The 15,247-nt window shown below is 38.2% G+C and overlaps 3 protein-coding genes across 29 annotated transcripts in view; 1 reads left to right on the top strand and 2 right to left on the bottom strand.

Moving 5' to 3' along the window:
- Positions 1-2,101, bottom strand: part of LOC306842319 (uncharacterized protein) — a 169,590-nt gene extending 167,489 nt beyond the window's left edge. For all 26 annotated transcript variants that reach the window (XR_013781690.1, XR_013781691.1, XR_013781698.1 and 23 more), the window contains exon 1: positions 1,573-2,101. The gene's annotated coding sequence lies outside the window, so the exon portion shown is untranslated. The remainder of the gene's footprint in view (positions 1-1,572) is intronic.
- Positions 2,102-5,312: 3,211 nt separating this feature from the next.
- Positions 5,313-11,032, top strand: LOC306842318 (catechol O-methyltransferase domain-containing protein 1-like). 2 transcript variants are annotated; one of them, XM_079372492.1, is made up of 7 exons: positions 5,313-5,430; positions 7,196-7,317; positions 7,447-7,552; positions 8,601-8,719; positions 9,300-9,354; positions 10,478-10,611; positions 10,712-11,032. In XM_079372492.1, the coding sequence occupies exons 2-7, from the start codon at positions 7,216-7,218 to the stop codon at positions 10,862-10,864; spliced, it is 669 nt and encodes a 222-aa protein (XP_079228618.1). In that variant the 5' UTR covers positions 5,313-5,430; positions 7,196-7,215; the 3' UTR covers positions 10,865-11,032. The 2 variants fall into 2 exon arrangements, with proteins under 2 accessions (XP_079228618.1, XP_079228617.1); XM_079372491.1 differs by lacking the exon at positions 5,313-5,430 and adding an exon at positions 5,782-5,885.
- A 75-nt stretch (positions 11,033-11,107) lies between these two features.
- LOC306842317 (non-selective voltage-gated ion channel VDAC2-like) lies at positions 11,108-15,098 on the bottom strand. The gene is made up of 9 exons (XM_079372490.1): positions 14,945-15,098; positions 14,159-14,230; positions 14,003-14,052; positions 13,660-13,812; positions 13,530-13,582; positions 13,202-13,429; positions 12,950-13,100; positions 12,031-12,088; positions 11,108-11,925 (listed from the first exon to the last, which is right to left on the bottom strand). The coding sequence occupies exons 2-9, from the start codon at positions 14,223-14,225 to the stop codon at positions 11,834-11,836; spliced, it is 852 nt and encodes a 283-aa protein (XP_079228616.1). The 5' UTR covers positions 14,226-14,230; positions 14,945-15,098; the 3' UTR covers positions 11,108-11,833.
- Positions 15,099-15,247: the final 149 nt, after the last annotated feature.

Genomic DNA, 15,247 nt, shown 5'->3' with positions numbered 1-15,247 from the left:
GCTAAATGCACATTCTCCTAGTTCAGAGTAAACAGGAGGAAATTAATGCATAAGACAGTTAGTAATAGTAGAGTGAGTTTGCTAGAGTCCAATGGTCCAGTTTAGCATAGATGTTAAATAAGATGGCAAACGTCCAATAAGGGATTAAAAAGATGTTTACAAACACTTTGGGCCAAAGACGACTTTGCTAAACAGAGAACAAAGATGAGTGCTGATGAGATCTGAGGTCATGGATCTAAGTGTAGAGCGAAAGAAAAAAAAATGAGTGTCAGGATGTGAGAGTGGATGCAGCAGCATGTTTGTGGATTAAATTACTGTCATCTAGAAAAAATACATCTTCAACTTAATTTTTCTACTGGAAGTTGGATCTTTGTAAGGGGGAAAAATAAAATAAGTTTTTGTTAAAGTTTGCTGATGAGCTTTTTGAAACGGTTTCTAAGAATATACATTGTATTAACATACGTCACAATGTGATGCTGCTGCAGGCGTGAGGAAATAAGTTACCTTTATATTTGAATGTTTTGAACTTCTGACATTTTGTGGACTTTATAAAATCAATGTCAACATAAATAAGTAGACCATCAAAAAGACCTCAGCCTAAGACGGTATAAAAGCAGCCTGCTGTACTGCTTCTGTGTTAGAGAGGTGAACTACACTGTCAAAGACAGAAGAATGATGGCAGAACATGGACTTTTGTTTCTAGGATTTTTATCACGGTGAAATCTATATCAGAGTACAGATATCTACATCATCGCTTCTTTTTTTTCTCTCTCTCCCACTTTCCCTCTTGTCAAGTTGATGTAGTGCCAGGAACAAGAGGGTGTATTTGGTTTGAAGAGGGCTGTCAAATCAAACTGTCAGGCTGCACTTTTTGATGGAGTCGTATCGCCCGCTCATCTGTCAGTCAAAGAGAAGGACTGCTGCCAAAGTCAAATTCGAGAGTTGAGAGGAGCAGACTTACACGACATTTCATTGTCCGGGGGAAGCCGAGAAGTCTGACGAGTCTGATTTGAAATTTGTAGGGCATGTTTGCTAACTAATAAAGAACAAGACTGTGGGTCATTTCAATCCTAACAAGTTCTCTGAAGGCTCTGTGGAGAAGGATAACAGACTCGTAAAGTTTCCAGTAATGCATGCGATAAAAACGGAATATTGCCTCATCACACACACACACACACACACACACACACACACACACACACACACACACACACACACACACACACACACACACACACACACACACACACACACACACACACACACACACACACACACACACACACACACACACACACACACACACACACACACACACACACACACACACACACACACACACACAAAGAAGGCCCACACATTTCAGAGCACATTAATCATCCCGCCATGTGACATCATAAAACACTTCTCCTCACAGACAGTGGACTGGAGTCCGGGACCGGCCTATAAAATTCAATCATCACAACAGTGTCACACATTGTTCTGGCAAACCAGCAAAAAAAAAAAAAAACACCCCCCCCCCCGGACCCGAGGAGCGTGTGTCCCTGCTGGATTGTTATGATGTTTACTCACCAAGAGGCTCAGCCCCTGAGGCCGGCTCCACACCTCAGCAGCCAGGCTGGAAGCGTCTCAGCCCGCCCTCTGGAGGTTCACTTCCACCCCCCGACCCCCCCGCCAGGAGCATCACCTGGAAACAGAGAGAGTTCACACTGTAAACTATCTATCAGGTGGAACGTGTACAACACGGGCATCGTTTAGAAACATGGGAATTCATTTTGTCGATGAGGATCAACAACACTTCCTTCCTACTGTGTCACTTCACATGCACGGGATTTGATGACGCTCTCGATCACTGATGAGGGATAGAAGTGTCCTTTTCTGTGTTATTGTTTGATAAGCATAACTCTATGAAAGAAGGATTATATCCCCCTCTAGTGGGAACATTTCATACATGTCTGCACTTTTCTCATCCCCTATAAGACAGGGGAAAGGGGAGAGTCTGAGCTACTGTTTCAAAAGAGTTGGCTGATTTTCAGCCTTACATACGCTGCTGAAAGCACAATACTTTTGTTCTGAAACAGTTAATATTCAGATTAAATTACATTTACTGAATAAGAGTTAAAGGCATTTAGGTGGAGTGGCAAATTTGCTCTTGAAAAATGACATTTTCAATTTTTTTTAGGATTATTTCTGGGGTTTGGCATGTTTTTACCACCTTAAGATCATTTGTCTCAATACTTACACACAGTCATTTTTGTCCTCAAGGTTCAAGGTTTTCTTCATTTTGGGCTTAATGTCTCCTGACTGAGTGCGATCAACGTTGACCCTTTCTTGAACTTTAGGAGTTTCACTTCCGTTCCTTTGTTTTCTCTGCCTGAAATGAATTGAAAATAAATCTATAATTATCTGGTTATGCGTTTCTGCAAGTGATGTACAATTTTGAGTTAAATAATTGAAGATCCTTGTCTCACATGTAAAGGGACTTGATGTTCAAAAGGTTTTTAAATGTTACACTAATAAAGATAAACTCATTGTAATACTGACAGTAAAGTGAACATAAATAACATTTAGGGCCGATACCGGTGATAGAGAAAGAGATAAATTAGTCGATATCTTTATTGGATCTATTTTGCACTTTCATTGTGTTGAACCCTAAAGTGCAGTCATCAAACATTTGTGAGAAATATTCATAGCTAAGATACGATGACTTAATTGGAAAGGAACTGAGCATGTTTCTGCATCACCACTTGACACGCTCAGTGGAGACTGATGATGCTTGTTGTAATCCGTACAGCGCCCTCTGCTGGTGAAAGCCGGTACAGGAAATGCAATTGTTACACAAAGATACTCGGATGAAATTCTATTGGACTGATAAATAAATAGTCACATCTGCAAATATCTTGGATGAAGTTAACCAATACTGATAGTCACTTGCTAATATCAGTTGGGCTCTAAAATAAAAGGCAGAGTGATGAATAAAGTGTGTATACCATTATGAATGTTAAAAATATATGGAACAAAATATTTTGTGTTTTTTACACAAAAAAGCTGCATGATTTATTTTTGCAAAGCTTTGCCACATCAATGTCTGAGGGGAGGAAAAAAGGGAGGTAGCATGAACGTGTTCAAATAAAGCACAGTCACTGAACTAAAACGACAGTTCCCGGGTCACTCACTCTCTCTGCGTTTAAACCAACACATCATATCTCTAGTTGCTGCTGCGTTTTCTCTTTCCACACCCATACTGTTGTCTATCTGCGATGTGCTCAGCGTTGATTTTTTTGGTGCTTTATTCAAGGAAAACTGCCCAATCCAGATTTTAAAAATCACTATGACTGAAACAAACAAAAGGCACCAAAACCAAATGTTGATTATTAGCCAATAGAGTCGAAGGCCTCCCTGAGTTTCCATCAGCGTCTTATTTCATGAGTTGAACTGTGCAGCATTAGTGAGCTTTATTACTTTGACAACACTGCCCCTGTCTGTTTGAACACCTGTACTGCATCCTTTTGCCACCTTTTTATCATATTTATTAGTATATGGTTTTAATAATTGTGTTGTAAAAAACTTCTTTTTTTTTTTAAATCATGGTCAATTTAAGGTTTATTACGAGAAGAGTGCTGACAAACCATTTCAACAATGAGGGTATCGTTTGTTTTTTAAAAGCTACACAACACAACTTGACAGCATCGGTGCTATTTTTTAAAAATTCCTTGTGATATGTAAGAATTATTAACCATTTACCCTTTATACTAAAAAATATATGTATGAATGACAAAGTGATTCCTATCTAAAAAGAAAGTCTATATAAAAACTCTGTTGCAATCCTTGAGTGCAATGATCACAGGTTGAAAAACAAACAGGGGAGCAAAAAAAGGATTTATTTAATCATAAAAAAGTCAAAACTAAACTTACTTTTCAAAAATAAATCCAAAACCAAGAACAGGAAACAAGAAAATCCAAACAACCTGACAGGACACATCTACAAACTGCACCGATGAACTACAATGAAGAGACACAAAGGGGAAGCAACACTAAATAGACATGTGGTAATCAGACACAGGTGAGACTAATCAGGTAATCAAGACAGGAGGGAAACCAGACAACACTGAGAACTACAAAGTAACACAGAGAGACACAGGGAGAAGACATTACAAAATAAAACAGGAAACACTGAAGACTAAACAAGTGAACGACATAACACAACACGAGGAAACATTCACACAGAAACACTCAGGAAAAATAAGAACTAAAACAAGAGAAGAGATCAAAACTCTGGAATTCAAAACTAAATCATGATATTGAGACGAAGCAGCAGTGTTTATACCCAGAGCTGAAACAGATTCTTTACACGATGCAGACTGTGACAGTGGTCAGAGAGCTAACTAATTTCAGCTTGCGGCTTTAATTGTAACTGTTTTCTGAGTTTCTCCATCTCGACGTCATTCAAATTGAGACGTCAATCCAGAGCTTTTACCGCACATCTGGTGTTGCACATTTTCTTTACTAAGAGCAGTGTGGGACGTGTGCATGGTTTCATGCCTCTGTCCATGTTTGACAAATAAAATAAAAAGATCTATGCCTCATGTGCTACCTGAGCGTGCCAGTAATACCCGTGTGTCTTAAACAATTATCTATCGATTACACTATCTAGAATGAATACAGAACATTGCGTCTTTCCATACTACATGTTTATATTTGTTTAAGTGCTACTATGCAAATGATTTGTTTCTTTAGATCTTAATTATCAACTTTCATTCTTTTTTCAAATAACACTGATTTATTTAGTGACATTGTTTTTATAGTGTTTTTTAATGATTTCGTAGCGACTGGGGGAACACCATTCACTGGAACAAATCTTTAACTACAGAGGTATAACATGAACATTAATCTGACAGCCTCCACACAGATTAAGACAACAGAACAGTGCTACTTACATAATAATGAATATGTAATAACATAATCCACCAACGATTACACTTCATTGAAACAATAAATTATAAAGAATCAAAGACTGTTTTTTTTCCCCTTTCTTTTTTTTAACAGATTATACTTTAAGTAGCCTTTAATTTGCTTCTCTTATTTCAGATCCATCAATGAATGTAGCATTTGAGATTATGATCCAACATATCCAACATTTACAGCGTGCAGACACTTTGGTGAAGCACAGTATGTTTGATATATTTCACCATTCGGTTAATAAACTTAGTGTACCTGCTGACATTTACCCATAAAAAAGGGGTTTCCTTGCACGCATGCAGTGAGTCGCAACAATGGGCGTATGATGTACAGCCCAATCATGAGACTCACTGCCGGTCATATGACTGCGATTACATCTATCTACATAGAGACCCAATTTCTGAAGGCTCGTTGCACAGGAAGGAGGAGATAGCTCACTGAGACCAAACTGACCATAGTCGCAACTTTGCGGTGAGTTTTTCTTCTGTGCATTCTGCATGAGGATGATATTACATGTGGAAAGTGTCTATAACGTGTTTCATCATGAGGGAATTTGTCAAACTCACTATATGCTTGCGCCTTCAGTGAGAGTTCTCCGTTTGGTATGCCTTGGTTAGATTAGCTGGAATGTTTGTTGATTATTTCGTCGTTTCATCTCTGCAAAACACATCACATGTCACATGAATGGAGAAGGGAGACTTTTAAACGCGTAGATGCATACTGTGCTGCACTTGTCGAACTGCGCCACGACTCGCAGTATTACGGTACGAGGCTCGGGCCAAACGCGGAAGGCGCTTGAACGGTGGTCAATTCAATGGTGTGGTAATATTGCTACACTACCGGTATGTCTTTTCGCATGGTTTCCAAAGAGGCCCTGGTTGGCTCGTTCACACTAGGAGTTGTATTTGTCGCAGGTTATTTTTTCGGTAAGAGCAAAAGGTGCTTGCGCCTAAATTCTTGACTCTAAAGCTTTATGGCGTCGCTATAACACCAAGGTAACCTGTCTTATCTGCTTTAAGCTGTAGGAGCTTACTTCATCACTACAGCGCAGTGTGTGAGAGAGCAGCCTTTGTTCTCTTTTTTTGTTCAAAAAGTGGCTTTTCGGTACACTTCTTGAAAGTAAATAGTGTAAATGTCCCAAAAAGTTGTCATTGGAGTAAAGAAGTGAAATTGAAAATTTGAATGCATATGAAAATTAATTTGAAAATTGTTTTAAAAAATTTCATTTTCAAAAAGCGGGGGGAATTAAGCATACAATTCTGCTAAGTATTTGACACTCTATTTTAAGGTTACAGATAGCTTTTCAGGGTGTTACTTTAGCCCTACATTAAGTGTGTCTTCTTGTGGAATGTTTTTTTTTGTAAGAATAATAAACTCAAACTTAAAGGTAAAGTTCTCCAAGACCATTATTTGGACTTTGAACAAGGACTCATCTTTTTCAGATAAGTAGGATTAAGTAGATAAGTAGATTTTTTTTTTTTAATTGAATGAGTAGTAGTCACCTTGTCTTACATATATACGACTATAATTGTGGCTTACTTTATGCAGTCAAATAAGAAATTGAATGAGGATAAACCAGAAATGCACTGGGTGTGCCAGAATAAGGTTTACATAACGTGTGCAAATAAGAAGTGGACCTTTAAAGACGGGTCCAGTATGATGTAAAACCTGTTTGCGTTTCACTTTTATACAGAACAGTCAGAGTCATTTCACTGCATCAAGTTTACACAGCTGCTTGAATTTAAACAAGTCAATAACCTTCCAGGACAAAGTTCACTTTAACATCAATGCACCCCATTTATGGTAGTAAATACAAATGTGCTTAGCCTTTAAACAAAAGTAAATATTAAAGGGATGTACAGGACATATAAGTGATGTGCATCCTGATAAATATCAGACAATACTTAATGCAGACCAGAAACACAGAGAAAGATGTCATAAGAATCTAAGTCTCGTCTGATTCATTGTGTTGCCCTCAGGTTATCAGGCTTTAGTGTCTTACAATTTCCAGTATTCATTTCTTTATCTGGATTGGTTGCAGATGGTGTAATAACTGGTCGTTACCTACTGAGATCACTTGTATTGTATCTACTCTCAAATCAAATAAAGCTGCAGTAAAATAACTGGAACAGATGCCAGTTTTTCGAAAAGATGAATCGACTGGATTGCTGGTCCTGTCACACCATCATACTCTTAAGAACTTTGTAATTAATTCATGCTTCATGTTGACCCTCAGGGAAAAAGAAATCTCCCAGAATGATCTCCAAAAGCCACCTTGGGGGAAAAACGAACCCCTTGATGCAATATGTCCTCAATCACTCCATGAGGGAGCATCCGGTTCTGACAAAGCTCCGGCTGGTGAGGATGTTTTCTAAAATACGTTTGTGTTCTGGAACGGATTAAGCCTCTGATGTCACTGGATGTAATTACGTTTTAATGGTGTGATTGGTAAAACTAATATACCTGGTTTCTGCTCATTGATTTCAGAAAACAATGGAAGACCCAATGAACATTATGATGGTTGCGTGCGAGCAGTCACAGCTAATGGCCAATCTGGCAAAACTGATTCAAGCCAAGAAAGCACTGGAGATTGGTGAGTTTACATTATCTGAGCTGTAGTTGGGGCACAGACACTATGAACCCCAATAAACTAAATATATCATTTAAACCTAATGTAAAAAGATTGGTTTGTATTTGAAATGTTTTCAAAGCATGGCGCCCCACACACATACACACAAGAAACACGGTTGGTAGAAGTCAACTCCTTACTAAAGTGAATCCAACCTGCGAAAATGTCTGTCAGTCAACAACCACATCTAACCCACAAACCGCAAACTTGACTTAAATCCCCATATTCAGGACTGAGCGGTGTGGAGCTGTTCGAGGTGCTGATCCTGCTGCCAGGAGCAGCTTTGGGAGCTGTGCAAAGCGCCCTTCATCAAGGCCGAATTCAGCGTCACAATTGCTCCAAAGTTGATTATTCCCAGTGATTAAAGGTCCCATATTCTGCTTTTAAATGCTCTTTCGTGTGTTTTCCAGGTGTCTCGTGCATGTTTAGGCACATCTATTTGAAAAAATTCAAAGTTCGCAGAAACGGGGCTTCTCCGACCTCCTCCTGTTAGCAGTAGCAATAGCCGCATGAAACGCTCCCCGTCGTTGAAAATGTGTGGAGTGATGTCACAAGACAAAGACGTCACTGATCCAAGCCCATAGGCTCCCCTCTGACTGACAGTAGCATTGCCAATATGGTAAAAGGGGCGGGACATATCTGAGAACCAAGCCAAACGACAAATGAATGAATCTGAGGGATCAGATCAGACTCTTCTTTTTCTCTCTCTCACTTTGAGGGGGATTTTGAACGTTAGAAACACAGGCAGATGAGTGAGGCTGCATTGAGCAGCAGTACATGAAAACAGACACTTTGTCAAACATTAACAACTGTGAACGTACTTTAGTAGACACATACATTAGATATATGAACCCAAAAAAAGGACTTAATATGGGAACTATAGCCTTTAGAATTAAAAAAAAACATGTAACTTGTAGGCCTGTTCATTAAAAACTCAATCTCATTGTTAATGGTACTGTAAGCTTCCATTATTGTTTTCCTTAATTTGTCAAACATTGCTGTCTCTTCACAGGAGTCTACACAGGTTACAACACTCTGAACATTGCATTGGCTCTGCCTGATGATGGAGTTTTGGTGGCTTGTGACATCAGTGAAACCTACACCAATGTTGGCAAACCCTTCTGGAAAGAGGTACCATTCGCATTTAATATATCGTAATTCACTAAGCTAATGAATGATTACCGGTAAAAAGCAGATTTTTTTTTTTTAATAATCCAGCTAGAAAAGATATGTTGTCGTTCACTTCTAATACATTTTGTATAGCAGGTTCACTATTTTGTCATAAAAACTAAAAGACTACAGAACAAATCAACAGACCATGCCATGATACATTTGATTCTCTCGGGTGCTGGATTATGCACAAGTCATTTTCAAAAGTGAAAAAAAAAAAAAAAACATAAAACGTATCATGACTATTTTCTTCAGTGACACGAACTTCATCAAAAGCACCCAGTATTTAAGATAAATGTTAGCTGGTGGGTAAGGATTTTATCTTCGGTTTACATACATATGCCTATTGCAACCATAAGAATTGGAACATGGACTATACGTCAGTCATTAACCTAAAATAATATCCAGGATACCAAAGTATTCAGAACTTATGTAATCCTTAACCAGCCCTGATGTAGTGCTCCACATCATCTGTCATGAGAACATTCATCTGCTGTACTATTGATATTGAAAATGTTTTTCTGTTGTTGTTTTTTTACAGGCTGAAGTCGATAATAAAATTGATCTGCGCATCCAGCCGGCATTGAAAACACTGGGTACAGTTCTACATCTGTCTGAACTTACTGTTCTGCTTTAAACAGATGCTACACTTCCTGAAGCAAAACTTACATAAATCACTTCAAAGTCAGAGGATTATTTCAGCTAAAAACCATGAATGTAATAGTCTCTCTGTGGTTGATCCTTAAACCTAACATTGCTCGAGTTGAGATGTAAACTAAGCCCTATTGTTGTGTCTGACTTCTAACAGTTTGTTAAACTAGGTACATTACTTCTGCCTTTACTTTTGGACTCATTGTATCTCAGAATAACATTGTTTGTGTTAAGGGTAAAGACTTAATGAAAAAAGTGAAATAACTAAAATTTACATTTCGGTTTTCTAATATACTGTATATCAACAATATATAATGTACAACACCCTGCTGATAAGATGCTTAAATACATTTCAACGTTGTGGGACTCAGTTCAGTTAAATCCACTTCATGTAATGTTATGTTGGCCGAAATAATACACTGAAATACACCTCCTTCGCTGTATTTGCGACAAATTAACAAGCAGCTGTGTTTTGACCAGCTAGCTAGATGGATGCTAATTTACAAAGCCAACCACAAACAAGAGAAAATCCCGAAAGCAACACAGGTCAATCACACAGGAAGTTTAGGTCAACTAGCTAAACGCTGTAAACTTTGGTACCTGCACTCCAGCCGTCTACAGCTCCTCTTCTTTCTTCAAATAGCATAAAAGCTGAAGTGTTTTCTTTACGAGTTAGCTTCAAACACACAGAGGGCTCCTTTTCGAAAAAATGTTCCCACTTGAATCAACCGCTAAAAGACGTAATTCGTAAATGACGTAATTTAAAGTTACGTCGTGCGTCAATCATGGAAGAGGTCATCCGGTTACATATACACGTCGCTTCAGTCCTTCAATTTATAAACACTAATGTGACTTGGTGAAAAAAATTCTGAATATGTTTAATAAAATTAAAATAAAACTGATTTCCTCAAATGTAATCTGCAAATATTTGAAATATCTCTGCTGTTTTAAAGTTTTTGTTTTTTGATCAAAACTTTATAATGACCTTGAATACAAGAAAATGCTGTTAAATTCTCACACTTTCTTTGTTTCATTGAGTTAGCATCACCTCTTGTTTTTGCTTTTCAGATGAACTCTTGACTGCTGGCCAGGCTGACACATTTGACTTCGTCTTTATTGATGCAGATAAAGTTAATTATGACAACTACTTTGAAAGGTCTTTGAAACTCCTGAGGAAAGGGGGCATCATTGCTATTGACAATGTAAGCTGGGCTTTCCCCCTGAACAAGTATTTTAGGTTTCCGTCCTCGCTGAATATTTTACACAGCCTAACCTATAAACATTTTCCTTCTCCTGCTGCAGGTGCTGTGGAGTGGAAAAGTGATAAATCCATCCCCCGAGGACGTAGACACTGTGGCCATTGACAAACTGAACAAGAAGTTGCACAAAGATACCCGAATCAGTTTGAGCATGCTCACAGTGGGAGACGGTGTCACACTGGCTATCAAGCTCTAGGTCAGCTATCCTGTCAGAGCCATCAATTTAAGGGGACATTGTGAAATTCTGTTTTGTTGTTTTTTGTAATTTTACACTTCAAAATCTATACCTCAATTAAAATCAATTTTCCACATACACATGCTACATTTGAAAAAAATAAAGGATTTTTATTATCAAGAAGAAAAACTGAATATGACCTTTGATTTGGTAGTGCATCATTTTATTTCTTAAGATATATAATTTTCAAATAACAGGATAGGATTTTGGTGGATTTAAGGACTTTATTGCAAAGGGTAGACATACACCAACACAGTAACTGCCTCTCAATTAGTGTCATATTCTTCAAAAATGGGTGGAAAAATGTGGATGATTCACTCAGATATTGTCACTCGAGTCACTGGGAGAAGAGGAGGAATCATTTAAAAGCAGTTATTTACGTAGGTAGCAGAGATCTCAAAGTCATCGCACAGGATAATTAAGCCTCTACAGAAAGACAGGTGAAGCAATCAACACACTGGCTTCGATCTGGATATACATATTCTGTTGAAGTACCTACCAAATATAAATAAAATGTGCAAATAAAAGGATAAAGCGCTTAAATAAGTGTATATTCTACTGTGCAAAATAACAGCTCAGCTTTACATTCTACGTTTATCACACTTCAGCAAAGTAACGTGCCTTTGTTTTTGGAAACCCTTCCCAGACACAATGCAACCAGAGGAGGGTTCTTCTATCACTAATGAGGATAACTCGCCAGAGGGGGTAACTGATTCATAAACATACCATTGAAACATTATCTGATTTTTAATACCATGACCACAGGAGGCTGGTGGAAAGGTTTACATCCTAAGAGTGCTCAAGGTCTGGGATTATTATTTTTTGTTTTGGCCTTCACCTTTAAAATATTCGTTGCTGACCCAATGTGAGAGCCCGTGGTCAGATTCCGCAGAAGGTCCTCTTCTACTAATTCAATGGCCGAGTATATCCTCATGCCTCCAACTCCAGGCCCAGACCAAGTTTGTGACCACCAGCATTGATGTTCTTCCCGTCCACAAGTGCAGAGAGGACTAGTTTCATACCTGAAATACAAACACAAACATAATTATGTTTTTTTTTTTATTGACAGGTAGAGAGGTCTGTTGGGTTTTGTAGGGGTTGTAAATTAGTCTACAATTGTTTCTTACCAGGTCGCAGAGTCTGGGTGTATCCCACTCCTACCAAGCTTGCGTTATTCACTTTAGCCTTCGGGGAAAAGAAGAAAAAAAATCCGATTATTTAAACTGAAGTGACATTCAAAGATCAAATGGGGCATTTCCTGCAAGACAATACAAACATCTACATTTATTCATTCAACTAGTTTGATAGCTTCAGCTGCCGTGAGTCTCTGAATCATATCAATAACAAAGAGATTACACAGTTTGATGATGCTGCCAATTAGAATGGGATCAAGGCAGTGCTCTCCACCAATAACGATCCATTATTAATATCTGATTCAAGCAGAAAATATGTTCATGGACAAGCTGATGTATTAAATATATATATATAAATGTTAGGTCTATTCACGTAATGTCATGTTTTATTACTGAAGTATAATAGCTGCAAAGTTTCACAAGCAGACAAACATTTAGCCAATGTTTCTTCCACATGCTCCGATGATGTTTGTGTCACCTGGTGTTCTCTGAGCTTTCTTTAAAGACAGCTGATGAAACTGAAACCCAATGTTACCATGAACAAAAATAACATTTATCTGGGTTTGAAAACTACGAGGAACATTTGGGTTCATTTACGTACTTTTGCTAAATAAAAATACATAAATAAAAAAACATATTACACAGTCGCTTACGTCGCTTTTTAATTTACATCAAATGGCAACAATTATGTTTAATATTGTACATGGTCCCTTTACAAATAAAAGTTAAATCTAAAAGCTACATGTCAAATATTCAAGTGCATTGTGAAAATGTTTATGTATCATCAAAGCAGTTTAAAAAATCCTCACAAACACCAGTCACTTGTGCACATGGCCTTATTCTACATTACATTTCAACTTGTCTACACATTTTGAGATCCCTTCCTTGGGAGAGGATTAAAAGAGGCACTTACTGATATGGAGGCACTGGAGTCTAACTGGTATTTAGCAGCAATTCCAAAGCGAGTGCCATTGTTTCCTGCTGTCCAGGCGAGATTGACAGCAGTCTCCAGGTTGTCGTTTACCTTCTGGTAAATGGATCCACCAAACTCCGCACCATCATTTCTGAGAATAAAAAAAGGAAATATATTCTTTAGTTACAAGTAATAAAAAATATCCCACACATCAGACTTTTTTTTTGTCAACTAAAAAAAACAAAAACATACATATTGGTGTGAAGCTGGAAGTCTCCAGTCTTGTAGCCAACTGCAAAATTGCTCTGTGTCATCTTGGATTTGGCTGAGTCAAAGGTCATCTGGTAGCCTGCCAGCCAGCCTTCATAACCAGCCACTGCTGCTCCATGGATAGTGGGACCAGCGAAATCTAAATCTACATCCACCCCAACATTAACATATTCCCTTTTATAAGCTGTCTTGACCTTGCCACTCTTCTTGCTGTTAAATAAAGAAAGAAAAAGAAAAGGAAGTTTATAGGGGTTTACTGTACAATGACGGCATGTTTGATTTTACGATTAATAAATGCAGGAAAGCTTACCCAGTATTTGGTGAAAATGTGGTGTCAAAAGTAAGCTTCAGCCCCTTGGTAATCTGAGAAAGGATAAAGACATCCGTCAGATGTTGTGTTGAGATGGTTTATTAATCTCATAGCAGAAATTTTAGTTTACCTGATCCTCAACGCAAACTTCTGTTCCCAGTGTGTTTTCTGTGGTCCACTTTTCTGTAAACGTCAGCCCGTACTCGGACCACTTGTACTTGGTTTCCAGGGTTCCAGTGACCTTGCTGGTGTCCACGTTGGATGAGCCAGAAGTTTTGAACTCCTATAGTGATTAAAAGATGGAATCATCGACATTTGAAAATATTGCAACAGACTGGAGATCATCAACTATCAAAAAGTGTGCATTTAATTTGATGTAGAGCTAACTGCAGACGCTGCAATCGATAGTTTATTTATTTTTTTACTTATATCTGCAATGACTTTTTTTTAATTACAGTAACAGTTCAACCCACCACTCCAGTTGAAGACTTTGTCTTGACATCAAGTTTAACCAGTCCAAAACCTGCAAGGAAAATGACAGTGAGTGACTACTTCATGGCCTGATACATTTAATGCTGTGGGCATCTCCTCTGAGGGTCAGTAAATTCACAATTATAGCTTCTAGTTACCATATCCCTTATTGAAGATGTCCTTCGCTGATTTCCCAAGGTCTGCATATGCTGGAGGCACTGCCATTTCGCCTGCAGCAAAAAAGAATTGTTAAATAGCATGATAAATGCACTTTAGTGTTTAAGGATGTGCAAAGAAAAACTTGCATTATCTTGCCACTTCTACGACCATCATTAATTAATTGTCCTGGTTTACCAACACTGTTAATACAAATGTGTACACGTTACATCATTCCTTTTAAAAGATACTTGTAGTGTCACTTTTCTTTCGAGTCAAACGGCCTCGGTTACTTTAAGGATCTGATGTCGTGTCAAGGTTAAACTGAAGGTTTCTCTAAAAGCCTGCTAACATTAACCAGAACACACACAACAGTATCCTAAGGCTAAAGCTGTCATGGCATCCCTCCTAACCCTACCCCACCCGTCCTTAACGAATCTTATCCATTAGTAATAATACTAGGCATAATCCAGCACAATAAATTATCATATGAGTACAATGTTTTCATGTGGAAATATGCTTTAACTTCGATTAAAATAGGATATTTTACTGCGACTTGCTCAATCGTAATTTTGCTTCACTATCAGGTGTTGACCTTTTCCAACAATTCGCAATAATAAACTGTCACTAGTACGCTTGCTTTAATATTAGGAAGGACTTGGATCACATGAGGGTTGAGGGGACTTTTTTAAGCTAGCAAATGGGTCGTTTGACTGTCGTCTTTCAACAAAGTCCAATAAAATATACACCGTTGGTAAAGCTTAGGAAATATTCAGCCTGTGACTTACCGAGTATTACAGCTGTGGGTGAGTTTGCTGTATAGTTGTAAAGGAGAAAAAGCGGCTGATAAAGCAGTAAAGACCGGTATAGGACGATATGGAGGAGACACCGCAACAAGCACCCTCCTGACCTCGGCGCCGCAGGACCCCACTGTAGGTGTTTAACTTGTGCCTGTTTGAAAAAAAGGGACAAAGTGATAATTTACAAAAATATGTACATTATTATTTAGTTAATGTTGTGTGGTTTGGCAACAGCAAAATAAAAAAATCCTATGATTTGTAAGGGCTCAAATTTTCCATGTTTAACAATTA

The sequence above is a fragment of the Symphodus melops genome, assembly GCF_947650265.1.
Source record: "Symphodus melops genome assembly, chromosome: 21".
Lineage (NCBI taxonomy): Eukaryota > Metazoa > Chordata > Actinopteri > Labriformes > Labridae > Symphodus > Symphodus melops.
Note: the sequence above shows the minus strand (reverse complement) of the source record. Positions and strands in the feature narration are given on the sequence as shown.

Coding starts and splice junctions, on each gene's coding strand:
- LOC306842317 (XM_079372490.1), bottom strand. CDS start 14,225: ATGGCAGTGCCTCCAGCATATGCAGACCTTGGGAAATCAGCGAAGGAC. Junction 13,583..13,659: donor AAGTTTGCGTTGAGGATCAG/GTAAACTAAAAT, acceptor ATCCTTTCTCAG/ATTACCAAGGGGCTGAAGCT. Junction 12,089..12,949: donor ACTCCAGTGCCTCCATATCA/GTAAGTGCCTCT, acceptor TTTTCCCCGAAG/GCTAAAGTGAATAACGCAAG.
- LOC306842318 (XM_079372491.1), top strand. CDS start 5,804: ATGTCTTTTCGCATGGTTTCCAAAGAGGCCCTGGTTGGCTCGTTCACA. Junction 5,886..7,195: donor TGTCGCAGGTTATTTTTTCG/GTAAGAGCAAAA, acceptor GTTGACCCTCAG/GGAAAAAGAAATCTCCCAGA. Junction 10,612..10,711: donor GCATCATTGCTATTGACAAT/GTAAGCTGGGCT, acceptor CTCCTGCTGCAG/GTGCTGTGGAGTGGAAAAGT.